Below are 18,663 nucleotides of genomic sequence, written 5' to 3' on the forward strand. Positions count from 1 at the left end.
TGTGTGTGTGTGATTAGTGACAGGTGTGAGAGATTGGAACTGCGGGGATGGTGAGCACATGCGTGCACGGGAGGTGAATGTTGCTTCTTGGGAAAGTGAGTCCTGGCCAGGTTGAGATATGACAGACCCCCCCCAAGGGCTCACTACGGGAGCAGAGTTCTTTCTTGGCCTCCCCCGGGGTCGTAGACCCGGGAGATCAGGATGAGTTGCATGAAAATTCCTAATAAGCTAAGGATCCAATATGTCCTGTTTAGGGACCCAGCATTGTTCATCTGGTCTGTAGCCCTCCCACTCGACTAAATACTCCAGCTTGCCCCTCCTGTGTCTAGAGCTGATGATCTTCTTGACTACCGAGAGGTCTCAGAGGACACTTCTGTGGCTAAAGGTCTGTTGATAACTGGTTTAAGATGTGATACATGGAAGGAGGGGGTGATGTGGCTGTGTCGTGGTAGTTCCACATGGTAAGTAACCTCATTGATTCGCTTGAGGATCTTGAATGGTCCAGTGTATCTTGGAATTAGCTACTTACAACTATGTGGTTGCTTTAAGTCCTTGGTGGACAACCATACTCTATCGCCGGGTTGGTAATTTGGATGTTTACTGTGGTGGCAATCGGCCTTGCGTTTGTACGTGTATGTGGTCTGTCTCAGACATTGGTGTGTTTCGGCCCAGACTTGTTCACTACATAGAAACCACTGGTCAACGGCAGGTGATTCTGTGGGGTCGCATTCCATGGGAATAGTGGGGGTTGGTATCCAAGTACGCATTGGAATGGGGTGAGATTAGTCGCAAAATGTTGGAGAGAATTTTGGGCGTACTCGGCCCATGGCAGAAACTTGCTCCAATCTTCGGGGTTAGAGGCACAGAAAGTTCGGAGGAATCGGCCTAATTCTTGATTTACTCGTTCAACTTGGCCATTGGCTTGTGGGTGATAACCTGAGGTGAGATTCACTGTAACTCCCATCTTCTCCATAAAGCTGGACCATACTCTGGATGTGAATTGAGGACCCCTGTCGCAGACAATCTCCTCTGGAATATCTGAACACGTGTTGGAAAAGGAGTTCAGCTGTCGTAAAGGCGGTGGGCAGGGCGGGTAATGGGATGAAGCGTACTGATTTAGAGAATCGGTCCACTGTGACAAGAACAGTTGTGTTTCCCTGGGATCTTGGTAAGTCAGTTACAAAGTCGACAGATATGTGTGACCATGGGCATTCCAGTACAGGTAGGGGCTTGAGCTTTCCAGCGGGGAGTGTCCGAGGTACCTTACTCTGTGCGCATGTTGAACAGGATGCCACCACTCTGTGTATATCTCTCTCCATGTTGGACCACCAGTACTTTTCCCGTAGGAGATGGTATGTGTGCTGCACCCCTGGGTGACCTGTACCGATTACTGTGTGGGCCCAGATGACGAGCTCCTGATGGTATTCTTCAGGTACAAATAGTTTGCCTGTGGGACATGTTTTTGGAACTTGTGACTGGGGAATGTCTTCCAATTTTTGATCTAGTTCCCATTCTAGAGCATTGATGATACATTCCTCGTGGTCATTCACATGTTCCGTGTGGTCCAGACGAGACAAGGCATCGGCCTTTGTGTTCTTGGATCTTGGTCTATATGATAGGGTGAAGTGGAACCTGGTGAAAAACAGGGACCATCGGGCTTGACGGGGTGTGAGCCTCTTGGCAGTGCGTAAATAATCCAAGTTTTTATGGTCAGTGAAGATGACAAAGGGATGTGTAGCTCCTTCTAACCAGTGTCGCCACTCTTCAAGGGCTAATTTGACGGCCAAGAGTTCTCGATTACCCACATCATAATTTCTCTCAGTGGGGGAAAGCTTTCGTGAAAAGAAGGCCACTGGATGGAGCTGTGGCCTTTCTCCGAAACGCTGGGAGAATACAGCTCCTACCCCGGTCTCTGACGCATCGACTTCCACAATGAACGGTCTAGATGGGTCTGGATACTTGATAATGGGGGCGGTTGTGAAGGCTTTCTTGAGCTGATGCAGGGCTACTTGGGCAGCTGGGTTCCACGCCAGGCGGTTTTTGTTTCCCTTTTAATAAGGACGTCAAGGGATTGGCAATGTTACTGAAATTTCAAATGAATCTTCTGTAAAAATTGGCAAAACCCAGAAATCTTTGTAATTCCTTCACCGTTGTGGGTGTGGGCCAGTTCACTACTGCCTTGACCTTTTCTTGATCCATAGAGACCCCTTCGGGGCTAATGATGTATCCCAGGTATGAAATGGTGTGTTTATTAAATTCACATTTTTCAGCTTTGACATATAACTAGGGATGGAGTAATCTTTGTAGAACCTGGCGGACGTGGTGGACATGTTCCTCTTTGGAGTTGGAATATATTAGGATGTCATTGATGTAGGTGATTACATGATGCCCCAGCATGTCCCGTAAGACGTTGTTAATAAGACACTGGAAGACTGAGGGAGCGTTAGAAAGCCCATACGACATGACCTGATACTCATAGTGACTGGACGTTGTGCTGAAACCCGTCTTCCATTCGTCCCCCTCTCGAATCCGGATCAAGTTGTAGGCACTGCGTAAATCCAGCTTAGTGAAGATGGTGGCAGTGTGTAGTTGCTCCAGAGCAACTGGTACCAGAGGCAGTGGGTATCGATACTTGATGTAGCACTGGTTTAACTCTCGATAGTCTATGCGTGGTCTCAAACCTCCTCCTTTCTTCTCCACAAAGAAAAACCCTGCTTATGCCGGAGATGTGGGTGGTCGTATGTAAGCCTGGTGTAATGCTTCTTGAATATATTCTTCCATGGTCTCTTGTTCAGTTAGTGTTAGCAGATATATTCTTCCTCGAGGTGGTGTAGTGCCCGGAAGCAGTTTGATAGCGCAGTCGTAGTGTTGATGAGGTGGTAGCCCGCTAGCCTTCTCTTTACTAAATGCTTCAATGAGGTCATGGTATTCACTGGGTATTTGAACGGTGTCAGCCATGTTAGGGCTCTCTATGGACGTGGTACCTAATGTTGTCACAGGGAGTTGAAGGCAGTGGTTGATACAATGCGATGACCAGTGGGTGATCTCCCTTTGAGTTCAAGAAATTTGTCGGTTATGATGTTCGAGCCAGGGAAGACCGAGGACCACTGGATGACGGGCAGATACAATGACATGGAAGATTATCCGTTCTTGATGGAGAGCGCTGGTGCGGAGGTTAATGGGTTCCATGCAGTGGGTAATAAGCCCCTTTCCAATAGGGGCTCCATCAATGGCTTGAACACGGCAGGGTGTGATAAGGGGACGAACAGGGATGTGGTGCTGCTGTATGCTGTCTTGATCGATGAAATTCCCCGCCGCTCCTGAGTCGATCAGGGCTTCTAAAATACAAGATATGCCTGAGTACTCTAATATGACTGGCATTAAAAACGCAGATTGAATCGAGTGTTGGACTGTGGAATCCAAACTCACCCCTGGCTGCTGTTGCTTATCAGTGGCGTTGTCCCATCGGGCGGGGCGTTGCTTGAGTGGGCATTGGGCACGAAGTGCTTTTCCTGGCCGCAATAAGAACAGCGATGTTCACAGCGCCTTCGTTCTCTCTCCTGCATGCTAACCCGTGTCTGACCCAGCTGCATGGGTTCCACGGGAGACTCCTGCACTGGTACTTCCACCTCACTTCTTATGGGGCCGCGGCTTCGTAGTAGACGATCCAGACGAATTGCTAAATCAATCAGCGAGTCGAGTGTTAGCTGATCATCGCGACATGCCAGTTCGGTCATGATGTCGGCATTTAATCCCTGGCGAAACACAGTTTTGAGAGCGGGTTGATTCCATCCACTTCTTGCTGCTACAGTGTGAAACTCGAGGGTGTAATCAGCCACGCAGCGTGATCCTTGCTTCAGGGACAATAATTCCTCACCAGTCTCTCTGTTGTCTGGCGAGTGATCAAAGAATGTACGGAAGCGCGCTGTCAGTTGATCATACGTGTTTGTGACGTTTCCTCCCTGTTCCCATTCCACGGTGGCCCAGAGGAGAGCTTTCCCGGTCAAAAGTTCCATGAAATGGATGATCTTACTATTCTCCGTCATGTCTGGGTAGGTTCAGAAGAACAGGGAGCATTGTAGGAGGAAACCCCGGCAGCGTGCCGGATCTCCGTCATACTTCTCCGGCGCCGGTGTGGGAGGTAAACGCGTTGTCGCCGCTGCAGCAAACGGCGTGGCTTGACTTAGCCTAGCTACCTGCTCAGTCAGGTTGGCTAGACGTTGGTCGTGGTTGCTGATCATCCGACCATGTCCCTTGATGGCTTGTGGCCAACGTGGATCCCCCGCTGCTTCCATTGGAAGGCGAAGTATTTAGTCACGAACCGGAGTTGGCACAGAAGCGGGTGCGTACTAAAGGGTAGTTCCAAAGACGTAGTTGTAAAACAAGTAAGGGTCAGGCAATCGGACAAACAAAGCACAAGGGGACAGGCATAAAGTGTAGTCGTAAACGGGAAAAGAGGTCGAGATAACAAAGATAGCAAACAAATGTGAAAGGCTTGGAAACACAGAGAACAAGTCTACTGAACGTATATTTCGCAATGAATATTTGGCGAATGACTCTCTAAATACTAGTGGAGAGAGTGTGTGTGAGATTAGTGACAGGTGTGCGAGATTAGAACTCCGGGGATGGTGAGCGCATGCGTGCATGGGAGGTGAGTGTTGCTTCTTGGGAAACTGAGTCCTGGCCGGGTTGAGATATGACATGCAGCTGCTAAAGTCACTCGTATAGACACGGATATCATCAACTCCACCCACATGACTGGGTAGATTTCATACAGTCACTCTTCATAAACAATTTCTCTGCAACCACCTCTGTCGCCTATACCATGGGCCGGCCCTGGCTGGACACTACAGATCACCACAGAAGAATCACACCGCCTGGTTTCACCATTCACCGCCAGGACAGAACAACACTCTGGTAAGCGTAGAGGCAGTGCGGATTGTGTTCTGGTGAACTCTCGTTGGGGAACAGATGTTTCAGTTGTTGCTATACACTGCTCTCCTGCAGTCAAATTCATTACAGTTCAAGTCTGACCTTTTTTCCTCAGTTCGGTTATTCTAACAGTGACTTACATCCCACCTCTGACACACAAACCTTTGGACATTTTGTAGAATACTATTTATGGGCTAGAGAACTTGCATCCACACGCTGGTTTTATTGTTGTTGGGGATTTCAATAGGGCCAAACCTTCTGCCAAATTACATCCAGCACATTATTGCCATAGCTCTGGTGCTGTACAGTGCTCTCACACACCTGAATAATAAAAACACCCACGTGAGAATGCTGTTTATCGATTACAGCTCTGCCGTCAACACCATCATTCCAACCAAATTCCATGTGAAGATCAAGGACTTAGGACTGAACACTTGTCTGTGCAATCGGATTTTGGACTTTTTGATGAGCAGACCCCAAGTGGTGAAAATCGATCACTGCATCTCCTCCTCAATGTCTCTGAACACAGGAGCTCCACAGAGATGTGTTCTCTTCCCCCTCTTGTATTTCCAGCAAGAGTTCATGACAGATGAGATGAGGTCAGAGTGTTATCATAGTGATGCAATAGCATCACTGCCTCAACATAAGCAAAACTAAGGAGATGATTATGGACTACAGGAGGCTGCAGGAGGATGACCACAGCCTTATACATTGGTGGGGCTGCTGTGGAAAGAGTAAAGAGTATGAAGCTCCTCAGTGTGTACCTCACCGACAACCTGACCTGTTCCCTTCACACTAAGACCAAGGTGAAATCTGCTCGTCAGTGACTCAACTTCCTGCAGAGGTTCAGGAAGTTTGTTCTCCCCCCACAAAATCCTGACCAACTTCTACTAATGTACCATAGACACATCCTGATAAGGGTGCATGACTGTCTGGTAATGAGCTGAACTCATCACTGGCAACAAACTCCCAGTCTTACAGGATATCTTCCACACACAATATCTGAGGAAGGCTCACAAAATCACCACAGAAGGCAGTCATCCAGCACACAGATTATTTATCAGACTGCCATCAGGCAGACGACCCAGCATTCAACCCAGACCCAGCAGGCTGAAAATCAGTTTCTACTGGCATCAGGATCCTGAATACACTGTAATCCAGTCATCACTCCTTCTTCCTCTCTGTCACTCATGCCTCCACTACCTCCACTCACTGGTCACCTCACTGACAGCTCAGAGACACTCATGGATAATCTCTTCACATGTTTCTGTCACTTTTGGGCATATTGTATATTTGTAAGGGCACTAATACCACTTCACTGTTGCTAAGGGCTAAGTCCCTTATTTTTTATATATTTATATATTATACACATTTATTACACACTATCAGGTTTGGGGAGTAACAGAGTACATGTACCGGTGTTACGTAATCAGGATACAAAAAACTGGTGACTGTAATCCGTTACAGTTACGTCAAAAACAAAGTCATCAGATTACAGGTACATTCAGTAAAAAATGGGAATACGATCAGGATTACAAGTTTTTCATTTACAAGTTTCATTTCATGTAAATAAATCATAAAATAGGATTTAACGTTCCTTTTCTCAACCTTTATTATGTTTCCAGAGCACTTTTCTATTGGCTTTGTTTCTTTTATTATTATACAAACAGTCTTATGTTATTTTGCTGCTTATTAGATTAAGATTGTTTAAGAGGTTCTGTGTTAATTCAAAGTTTATATACAATCATCTGTATTCAATCCATATTATATTAACATGTACAGTTCCTTTATTTCTGGCTGTAATAATATCTGTGTTGTAGAATGATGGAGGGAAAGAGATCAGACTCACCAGAACCCAGCTGTGTGTCCATGAAGAGTGACCGGTCAATGGAACCCATAACTAACTTCAGAGACAGAGACAGATCTCCTGGTCTGAGGTCAGTACAGTGAGGTGTTTTATTTATTTTCCCACCAACCAAAATACAGAAGGGACATTTACACTCAGATTACATTTACACAGATATTTAACTTGATTGCATTAAACAGTCTACATTAAATATTTAAACAATATCACATGAGCAAGAGTGCTGTTATACTGAATATCACCACGTCTGTGATTCAGCTGTAGACACAAGGCTGGAGGTAATCACAGGTAAATACAGGTGATCAAAAGTAATCACAGGTAAATACAGGTGATCAGAAGTAATCACAGGTAAATACAGGTGATCAGAAGTAATCACAGGTAAATACAGGTGATCAGAAGTAATCACAGGGAAACACATGTAGGGCTGATTGGTTAATCCTGTTTCTCATCACGGCAGCTGCTATCCAATAAAATGTGATTAAACAAAAGTATGCATTCATAAAAAATTATAATGATTATAATCAGTATAATAAATGCTATTACCTAACAGGGGAAACACTTTAATAGTTTCTGTTAGCTCTTTATTTTTCTTTTCTCTAACAGTAATGATGATGTGACCCTGATCTAGAGTTATCTCGTGTCTAGTATCTTGTTCAAACTGTTTTTCTCTCATCAAAGATAATGAAGTATTAATTCTGTTCATTCTCACATGGTAAGTAATATGATTGGTGTGGGGGTGGGGCCCTGAGTTAGTTGTTGTTAATGGCCCCAGAATGTTCAGAAATGGCCCTGGAGCTACTGACTGTAAATGTTTGTGCGTTTATACATGAAATGATTGGATAGCAGCCAAACACTGACTCCGTTAGAAGCAGTAGATGAGCTGAAAAGAACCCTGTAAATGTATTTGCACACAGTACAAGTATATGTTGTTTGCATAAAGTATTTTTTTTTCACATTTTAACCTGATTATTTAATGTCTGCACCTTTTAAACATTTTAGACATATGGTCAGTTAGAATGCTAGGACTTGCCTTTCATTTTGTCTGAATTATTTAATTTGCTTCTTATTAGCCTAAGATTAAGATTGTTTAAGAGGTTCTGTGTTAATTCAAAGTTTATATACAATCATCTGTATACATTCCATATTATATTAACATGAACAGTTCCTTTATTTCTGTCTGTAATAATATCTGTGTTGTAGAATGATGAAAAGAAAGAGATCAGACTCACCAGAACCCAGCGGTGTGTCCATGAAGAGTGACCGGTCAATGGAACCCATAACTAACTTCAGAGACAGAGACAGATCTCCTGGTCTGAGGTCAGTACAGTGAGGTGTTTTATTTATTTTCTCACCAACCAAAATACAGAAGGAACACATTTACACTCAGATTACATTTACACAGATATTTAACTTTATTGTATTAAACAGTCTACATTAAATATTTAAACAATATCACATGAGCAAGAGTGCTGTTATACTGAATATCACCACGTCTGTGATTCAGCTGTAGACACAAGGCTGGAGGTAATCACAGGTAAATACAGGTGATCAAAAGTAATCACAGGTAAATACAGGTGATCAGAAGTAATCACAGGTAAATACAGGTGATCAGAAGCAATCACAGGTAAATACAGGTGATCAGAAGTAATCACAGGTAAATACAGGTGATCAGAAGTAATCACAGGTAAATACAGGTGATCAGAAGTAATCACAGGTAATCACAGGTAAATACAGGTGATCAGAAGTAATCACAGGTAAATACAGGTGATCAGAAGTAATCACAGGTAAATACAGGTGATCAGAAGTAATCACAGGTAAATACAGGTGATCAGAAGTAATCACAGGTAAATACAGGTGATCAGAAGTAATCACAGGGAAACACATGTAGGGCTGATTGGTTAATCCTGTTTCTCATCATGGCAACTGCTATCCAATAAAATGTGATTAAACGAAGGAATGCATTCATAAAAAACACTGATTATAATCAGTATAATAAATGCTATTAACTAACAGGGGAAACACTTTAATAGTTTCTGTTAGCTCTTTATTTTTCTTTTCTCTAACAGAAATGATGATGTGACCCTGATCTAGAGTTATCTCATGTCTAGTATCTTGTTCAAACTGTTTTTCTCTCATCAAAGATAATGAAGTATTAATTCTGTTCATTCTTACATGGTAAGTAATATGATTGGTGTGGGGGTGGGGCCCTGAGTTAGCTGTTGTTTAGCACTGCTCGGTCAGAATGACCATGCCTTTTATTTTGGTTGCATTATTTACGTTGCTTCTTATTAGATTGTTTATGAGGTGTTAATTCAAAGTTGATTTACAATCATCTGTATACAATCCAAACATATATATATATATTTTTTTCATGTTTTATACATGAAATAATTGGATAGCAGCTAAACACTGACTCAGTTAGAAGCAGTAGATGAGCTGAAAATAATCATGTAAATGTATTTGCACACAGTACAAGTATATGTTGTTTACATGAAGTTTTTTTTTCTTCACATTTTAACCTGATTATTTAATGTCTGAGCTCTATGAATATTTTTAGACGTAATATGGTCGGTTAGAATGCTAGGACTTGTCTTTTATTTTGTCTGAATTGTTTAATTAGCTGCTTATTAGAATAAGATGAAGATTGTTTAAGAGGTTCTGTGTTAATACAAAGTTTATATACAATCATCTGTATTCAATCCATATTATATTAGCGTGTACAATTCCCTTCATTTCTGTCTGTAATAATATCTGTGTTGTAGAATGATGAAGAGAAAGAGATCAGACTCACCAGAACCCAGCTGTGTGTCCATGAAGAGTGACCAGTCAATGGAACCCATAACTAACTTCAGAGACAGAGGCAGATCTCCTGATACGAGGTCAGTACAGTGAGGAGATTTACAGCAGTGTTCCACCTGATCAAACTCACTGGTCTCTCATATATATATATATAAAACTACTTAATTCATTCATTAAAATGTTTGTTTTTAAACATGTTAATGTCAGTGAGGAAATCCTGAAATCAGTGTACTGTGTTAAGAGGATGTTACGTAATGAAGGTTAGGACGGATGCAAAACAGGAACTGAGAACCAGGTCAAGAACAAGATCAAAACAATAACACATGAACCGAAAGACAAAGGCTTGGTACATAGAAAACTCACATAATACTTCACAAAGACTTCAAAAAGTGTTCAAACAGTCTCTTTTATGTGTGGTGTGATTGTGTGTGAGATTGGATGCAGGTGTGCGTGATTAGAAAGAAAGTGAGTGTTCTGGGACTTGCGGTCCATGGCGGCCATGTTTGTAGGATAGTGTTAATATCTGTCTCTGTATTTATTAGTGTGTGTTGTGCAGCTATGAATACATATAGTCTATATCACATCATGTGTTTTATTTCTTCACAGACCACAACAGAAGAAATCAAACCTCAGCGGAAATCAGCTGGACTCCATCTTCAAGGTGTGTGTATACGGTTTATCCATGTGCAGCAGCATTATGGGTAATCAGACTGAATTTCAGCTGTAACTGTGGGAATAGAAAGAGACTTTTCTTCTATTTATAAAATAAAAGCATCTCTCAGTGTGTAACATTATAATATTTAGATGTGTTCCTGTGTGTTTCTAATCAGGAGCTGGAACACAAAGTCATCACTGTGATAAAGAATGAGCTGAAGAGGTTTAGGAAGCTCCTGAGTCCAGATTACCCAGCATGCACTGAGAGGGAGGTGGAGGATGAGGAGGATCTGCACAGTGTCAGAGACGGAGCGCTGAAGATCACACTGCACGTCCTGAAGAACATGAACCACACAGATCTCGCTAACACACTGCACAACAGTAAGAGCTCTGAGTCATGACTTTATTTTATCAACTGAAATTCTGTTCATACTTAAACACATCATATTCAATTTATCAAGATGAATTAGTCAATAATATTAATAATCTGAAATTAGTTTTAGTTTGAACTGTATATGTTTTTACTTCTAAATTTAATACATTAATCAGGAATGTACATCAATATTTAATTTATTTATTTAAAGTGATTTTACATTAAAACATGTTATGACTTTGTTTATTAGAGTCTGAGGCCTCTGTGTATCAGACAAAGCTGAAATCCAGCCTGAGAGAGAAGTTTAAAAGAATTAATGAAGGAATCTCACAGCATGGAAGCTCAGCACTTCTGAATGAGATCTACACAGAGCTCTACATCACAGAGGGGTGGAGTGGAGACATCAATAATGAACATGAGGAGAGACAGATTGAGACAGCGTCCAGGAGACCAGCAACACAGGAGAAACCCATCAAATGTAACGATCTATTTAAAGACGAGTCCATCAGAAGTGTGCTGACTGAAGGAGTTTCTGGAATTGGAAAAACAGTCTCTGTGCAGAAGTTCATTCTGGACTGGACTGAAGGAAAAGCAAATCAGGACGTCACTTTCATGTTTCCACTTCCCTTTAGAGAGCTGAATCTGATGAAGCAGAAACATCTCAGTCTGATGGATCTTCTTCATCACTTTTTCCCTGAAATGAGAAAACTAGAATTAATAGACTCCTACAAAGTGCTGTTGATCTTTGATGGTCTGGATGAGTGTCGACTTCCTCTAAATTTCCAGAAGAATGAGAGATTGTGTGATGTGACAGAGTCAGCCTCAGTGGATGTGCTGCTGACGAACGTCATCAAGGGGAATCTGCTTCCCTCTGCTCTCCTCTGGATAACCTCTCGACCAGGAGCAGCCAATCAGATCCCTCCTGAGTGTGTAGACCAGGTAACAGAGGTACGAGGGTTCAGTGATCCTCAGAAAGAGGAGTACTTCAGGAAGAGGATCAGTGATCAGAGCCTGGCCAATAAAATCATCTCACACATGAAGTCTTCAAGAAGCCTCCACATCATGTGCCACATCCCAGTCTTCTGCTGGATCTCAGCCACTGTTCTAGAGAGAATTTTGGGTGGAGCAGAGAGTGGAGAGATCCCCAAGACTCTGACTCAAATGTTCACACACTTCCTGATCTTTCAGATCAAACACAAGGACCAAAAGTACCATCAGAAATGTGACCCTGATCCTCAGCAGACCAGAGAGAGTATCCTGGCACTGGGAGAACTGGCTTTCCAACAGCTGGAGAAAGGAAACCTGATCTTCTATGAGGAAGACCTGAGAGAGTGTGGCATTGATGTGAGAGAAGCTTCAGTGTACTCAGGAGTGTGTACCCAAATCTTCAGAGAGGAGTTTGGGCTTCACCTGGGGAAGGAATTCAGCTTTGTACATCTGAGTGTTCAGGAGTTTCTGGCTGCTTTATACACATTTCTCTCCTTCATCAGCAGAAATGTAACAGAACAACAAACCACTGATCTGTCTGATCTTCTCACCAAGTCAGACATGTCTGATCTCCTCAGGAGCGCAGTGGACAAGGCCTTACAGAGTGAGAACGGACACCTGGACCTGTTCCTCCGCTTCCTTCTGGGTCTCTCACTGGAGTCCAATCAGACTCTCTTACGAGGCTTAATGCCACAGACAGGAAGCAGCTCTCACAGCAAACAGGAAACAGTCGAGTACATCAAGGAGAAGATCAGGGAGAATCCATCTCCAGAGAAATCCATCAATCTGTTCCACTGTCTGAATGAACTGGGTGATCATTCTCTAGTGCAGGAAGTACAAACGTACATAAAAAAAGGAGGCCACCATCGTCTCACTGGAACCAGACTCTCTCCTTCTCAGTGGTCAGCTCTGGTGTTTGTGTTACTGAACTCAGATCAGGATCTGGATGAGTTTAATTTTATTAAATATTACCCATCAGAGGAATGTCTTCTGAAGCTGCTGCCAGTGGTCAAAGCCTCCAGAAAAGCTGTGTGAGTATTTTTATTTATAAATGTATTACTGCATGGTTTATTATTTTAATGTAACACTGAACAATGGTGTGGGAAGTGTGTGCGCGTGTGGGAAGTGTTACGCCACGGCCAGCAGAGGGCACTGCGGCACGGCCGCTGACTGGTCACGTGACTCTTTTGTTTTCGTTCACTTCCCCGCTTGGACACTGACTTAAGTCTTTGATTTGCCCCAGGTGTTAATGTTTTAGTTTAATTAGGTTGGTTAGTTAAACCCCCCGTGTGACGTCACACATCTCGCAGTATTATAGTTGGTTTAGTTCGCCAAGTGAAGGAAGTATAACAGTATCTGCTAATGTGTAGCATGCTAGCGGTCGTAGCTAGGGGACCAGAGTGTGTAGAGTCAGTAGAGACCGCGCTCCCTGTGTTTGTTTATTTGTTTCTGGTTTAAGTAATAAAGACTGTGACCTGCACCTGCATCCGACTCCAGTCTCGTTCCGTAACAGGAAGTGTAGTCCTCGTCTGTTTATTCTGAAACTACATGTTTGTAGTTTGTGTTGTATTCTGAGAACTGTAGTTGCTGGTTTGACATGACAGACATGAACACACCACCTGTACTCACATCCACTCCACACACCCAGAAATCAGAATGTGTGAGCAGAGAACAATACACACCAACTTTTATTTTTATTTTATTGTCATGTTGAAATTAAACATACGTTTGTGTCAAAACTGAAAAATCAAAACCACTTCTTACTTGAAATGTTGAAAATTAATTTCTAGAGGTTAAAGATCAGTGCACGTTAGGTTTGTAAGATCATGTGTATTATGTCTTTGTCCTAACGTGACCCACTGATTGCAGATACATATTTTATTGCAGGACTTATTTTATTTTCCTTTAAAACGGAATAGTTAAGGAATCATTCAGCCCCGTAGTTGTATAATAGTTCTGTTGACCCAAAGAACAGAAATCGTATAACATCAGAGAAATTATTTATATGTTTTTAACTTGTAGTTATTTGCATTATTAGTTTGTAGTGGTTTTTCAACAGTTAAGGCTCTTTGTTACAGACCAGAAGGTCGGTGGATCAAGCCCCGGCACTGTCAAATTGTCACTGTTGGGCCCTTAATAAGGGGTGTTATATCATGGCTAACCCTGTGCTCTGACCCCAACTTCCTAACAAGTTGGGATATGTTAAGAAAAGAATTTCACTATAATGTATATATGACAAATAAAAGCTTCTTCTAATTCTATATTTTCTCTAATAAAGTAGTAATAATAAAATAATGCAATAGTATTTTTCCCAAAACGTTGTTCTATAGCAGTAAAATTACCCTATTAAGAAGTGTCCATCAAACCAGACATCAGAAGAATCCCTTATCCCAAACAGATCCCTTTCAAAGGGAACTCAACGTTGTGTGAGCTCCACACTGTGAGAAGCGCCCATGGGCGTGACCGGTATCTGAAGCTTGTGTAACATCATGACTATTTATAGACCTGCCGTGATCAGGTGACGTGGCAATTAAGATTAACGATTCAGAGCCTCACAGATCTGCTGGGACAACTGGTCCTGGACAAAATGGCAATAGTTTGAAATCTGTGCCATTTGTAGATTATAATTTCAGCAAAATTTGTCTGATGTAACTAATTTAAAGTTATATAAGATAGGTAGGGTGAGTTTGGCATGAGCAGCATTACTTGAAACCTGTTTTTATTATACTATGGTGGAGTTCAATGTTTAACTGACAAATGTGCTCCATTGAGTCCATGCTATAATAATCTGGGGTGCTCTAACTGCAGATCGAGGATCCCCAACAGTGCCAAGTAAATGTGGACTTCAGTACTCCGAATTGAATAATATTATTCCAACAAAAGAACATTTACTGTAATTATATCAGATTTATTTAGGGAAAAGCATAGTAGAAAAAAAAAAAAACGAAAAAAAACTCACATAGCATCCATTAAGTATTGAGAAGCACCCGTGGTGACGCGACTGAATGAAACTCGACACACACAAGACAACAACCTCCCATGACAATGTTAGAGGGGAATGATAGACGGTTATATTTCCCCATAACCAGTAATAGAACATTTGCTCCATTTGTTTGCCGGACCAGTCAGAGACACTGAGGAGAAATGACAAAGTTGAAGTTATTTTAGAATCCTAAAAGATTCTGGGCTTTTCCAGTCCTACCAAGCACAGTTTCAAAATAAAAGTCCTCGTACAATAACTGGTTTGTGTGTTTGTGATCAGTATTCTGATATTTCATCATTTCTCTTCCAGTCTGTGTGGGAAGGATCTGGCAGAGGAAAGCTGTAGAGGTCTATCTTCAGTTCTCAGCTCAAACTCCTCCAGACTGAGAGAACTAAACCTGAGTCACAATTATTTCCTGGAGGATTCAGGAGTGAAGCTGCTCTCTGCTGGACTGGAGAACCCACACTGTACACTAGAGAAACTGAGGTACACACACACACACACACACACACACACACACACACACACACACACACACAGACACTGAGGTCAGATCAACATGTTATGTATTTTCATGTTAAGTGAAATTAAACACAGAATTGATTGTCTTTATGTGACTTTTATCTCAGATAAATTATATCCAATGTACAATCTTATTTTCTCTACACACTCATGTACCTTCATCATGTTCATGTTAGATCTTGTCTCCACCTCTATCTACCCCTCTATCTACATAATCTGATATGAGCGGAGACACGTGGATCTGTCCGAGTACAAATACACAGTCTCTATATTTATATTTTATTCTGACGTCAGAACCTTGTGTTCAGGGAAATAGTTCATTTCCCAACTGAAGGAAACTCACCTCATTTATCAATCAGATATTCACATATTTCATCATTTCTCTTCCAGCCTGCGGTGGTGTAATCTGACAGAGGAAAGCTGTAGAGTTCTGTCCTCGGTTCTCACCTCAAACTCCTCCAGACTGAGAGAACTGGACCTGAGTAAGAATAACCTGCAGGATTCAGGAGTGAAGCTGCTCTCTGCTGGACTGGAGAACCCACACTGTACACTGGAGATACTGAAGTACACATACACACACACACACACACACACACACACACACACACACACACACACACACACACACACACACACACAAACACACACAGTGTACTGTATATACAGTTTGTGTATGTTGTGTAGTAAAGCTGAGTGATTTACACTGTAAGTGAGATGTTTTCTCTCTGCAGGTTGTGTGAATGTAGGATTACAGGTGAAGGTTGTGTTGCTCTGGCTTCAGCTCTGAGGTCAAACACCTCATCACACCTGAGAGAACTGAATCTGAACTACAATAATCCAGGAGAATCAGGAGTGAAGCTGCTCTCTGATCTACTGAAGGATCCACACTGTACACTGGAGAAACTACAGTGAGTTACTGTCTTCACTCACTCACACACACACACACACTAGATCATCACTTTATACAGTGCTGTAAAAAAGGATTTCTTTTGATTTCTTCAGTTTTTCTGTATCTCTCATACTAAATAGTTTCAGAAATTAAAACTAAATCTAACATAAAACAGAGGCAGTGCGAGTAAACACAAAATACTATACACAAAATAATATAATTTAAATGAGACTGTTATTTATTGAAGCAATACTGTTATCCAATACCAACTGGACCTGTGTGAAAATGTATTTGCCCCCGTAGTTACTAATTCCCCAACTCTATGAAAGTGCATTGATAATGGGGTTCAGCTGGACTAGACACAACCAGGTCTGATTACTGCAAACCCTGTTCAATCACAACAACACTTAAATAGAACTTTCTCAACAGCATGAAGTTGGTTAAAAGGTCTTACCCAGTAACACACTGTGCAAAAGCTGAAAGAAATTCCAGAAATGATGAGGAAGAAGATGATTGAAATACATCAGTCTGGGAAGGGTTACAAAGCCATTTCAAAGGCTCTGGGACTCCAAAGAGCCACAGTAAGAACCGTTATCTCCAAATGGAAAAACTCAACACAGTAGTGAACCTTCCCAGAAGTGGCCGACCTTCCAAAATTCCTCCAGGAGCACAGCGATGACTCATCCAGGAATTCACAGAAATGCCAAGAAAAACATCAAAGGATCTACAGGTCACTCTTGCATCAATAAAGGTCACTGTTCATGACTCCACTATCAGAAAGACACTGGGGGAAAACGGCTCCATGGAAGAGAGGTGAGGTGAAAGCCACTGCTAACCCAGAAGAACATTAAGACTCATCTGAATGTCACCAAAACACACCTTGATGATCCTCAAACCTTTTGGGAGACTGTTCTGTGGACTGATGAGGTGAAAGTGGAACTGTTTGGAAGACAGGAGTCCCATTACATCTGGAGTAAACCAAACACAGAATTCCACAAAAAGAACATCATAGCTACGGTGAAGCATGGTGGGGGGAGTGTGATGGTGTGGGGATGCTCTGCTGCTTCAGGTTCTGGGCAACTTGCAGTAATTGAGGGAAACATGAATTCTGCTCTCTACCAGAAAATCCTAAAGGAGAATGTCTGGTCTTCAGTCCGTAAGCTGTTGTAAGGTGTTGGATAATTTTTTATGCTTCAATAAAAAAATAAAGAAATGAAAACTGTATTGTGTGTTTATTCAGGTTGCCTTTGTTATATGTCGTATTTCATTTGAAGGTCTAAAACTATTTGGTATGAGATATCAGGATGGGGGCAAATACTTTTTGACAGGATGCATGGCGACTCTTAGCCAAGGATAGTTTACTTGGCGCGATGACCAGGTGCTGCGATGTTTGGCCTTAGCACTGGAAGACAAACATAACATGACCAATAAGTTGCCACCTGTTCCATCAAAACATTACACATAAAAGACAATATTCCTCTGCCCAGGAGAGCAAGGGGGGACGGAGGGGGTGATGCTGGGACACCAGAATCACTGTCAAGCCCTCTTGAGGTGTCGTGAGCTAGTCAACGAAACACCGAGGATGGAAGGTGCCCACTTGAAGACCCCAGAGATGTACCCTACTTAGCTCAATCCAGACGGTTGTCATGCTGATGCGCTGGGGAGACTATGGTTGATCCCCGGAGCCAGCATTGCAGCCGTTGTGTGTGCTGATGTGCTAGGGAGGAAAATAAGCTGATCCCTGGAGCCAGCATTACACTTCAGCCATCAACACCAGACAGGAGGATATCATTATATGGAAAGAATGGATGGAGACACATATGGATCACATTAGTTTACTGTGAAGCTATGTCTTAGTTGGTGCTTATCTTGGCAAGAGCCAAGTTAGCCGTCCTAAATTCAGCATGAAGTTAACATCTACTCTCATGTAATGGAAATCAGTTGATTGAAAACACTTGAATGACTTGAACATTCTGTATTTCTTTATATTCTGAACTGAAAAACCCAGCAGCCTTCTTTATGTTTTTGTTTGAAAATTGGTCTCTTACATAATATTCTACTTTCTTTACTGACATACAAACATTTTTCTGTAACATTCCATTTTGGGCTGGAAAACTAATGTTCAGAAATGTAAAATGTTTTTGTACTGACTCGATAATGTACAACTCATAAAATAAAAAAAATTATAACTAAGTGTGTACTAAAAAACAGGGTGCCTAAACTTTTGCACAGTACTGTACATGTATAACTTCAATTACTGATTTTATTTTCCCAACAATTTACATTTAACCCATTTACATTTACACACAATACAAACATGTTTATTCCACTCACCCAATCATCTGTAGTGGACATTGATCCCCCAACTGATGGAAACTCACCTCATTTATCAGTCAGATATTCATATATTTCATCATTTCTCTTCCAGGCTGTGTGAGTGTAATCTGACAGAGGAAAGCTGTAGAGCTCTGTCCTCAGTTCTCACCTCAAACTCCTCCAGACTGAGAGAACTGAACCTGAGTGAGAATAACCTGCAGGATTCAGGAGTGAAGCTGCTCTCTGCTGGACTGGAGAACCCACACTGTACACTGGAGATACTGAGGTACACACACACACACACACACACACACACACACACAGTGTATTGTATATAAAGACTA

The 18,663-nt window shown here is 42.1% G+C and overlaps 1 protein-coding gene across 4 annotated transcripts in view; it reads left to right on the forward strand.

Annotated features, from left to right (window-relative positions):
• The window catches only part of LOC124626033 (NACHT, LRR and PYD domains-containing protein 12), a 36,635-nt gene that overhangs the window by 3,150 nt on the left and 14,822 nt on the right, over window positions 1-18,663 (forward strand). For 2 of the 4 annotated variants that reach the window (XM_053685415.1, XM_053685460.1), the window contains exons 2-11: window positions 6,753-6,869; window positions 7,997-8,113; window positions 9,559-9,675; window positions 10,202-10,256; window positions 10,426-10,630; window positions 10,873-12,640; window positions 14,902-15,078; window positions 15,505-15,678; window positions 15,846-16,022; window positions 18,432-18,605. In XM_053685415.1, coding sequence (XP_053541390.1) covers window positions 6,754-6,869; window positions 7,997-8,113; window positions 9,559-9,675; window positions 10,202-10,256; window positions 10,426-10,630; window positions 10,873-12,640; window positions 14,902-15,078; window positions 15,505-15,678; window positions 15,846-16,022; window positions 18,432-18,605 — 3,080 coding nt within the window. In that variant the 5' untranslated portion in view covers window position 6,753. Of the gene's footprint in view, window positions 1-6,752; window positions 6,870-7,996; window positions 8,114-9,558; window positions 9,676-10,201; window positions 10,257-10,425; window positions 10,631-10,872; window positions 12,641-14,901; window positions 15,079-15,504; window positions 15,679-15,845; window positions 16,023-16,432; window positions 17,231-18,431; window positions 18,606-18,663 lie in introns of those variants that run through there. The other 2 variants (XM_053685462.1, XM_053685461.1) reach the window with 2 other exon arrangements.

The sequence above is a fragment of the Ictalurus punctatus genome, chromosome 1 (assembly GCF_001660625.3).
Source record: "Ictalurus punctatus breed USDA103 chromosome 1, Coco_2.0, whole genome shotgun sequence".
Taxonomy (NCBI): domain Eukaryota; kingdom Metazoa; phylum Chordata; class Actinopteri; order Siluriformes; family Ictaluridae; genus Ictalurus; species Ictalurus punctatus.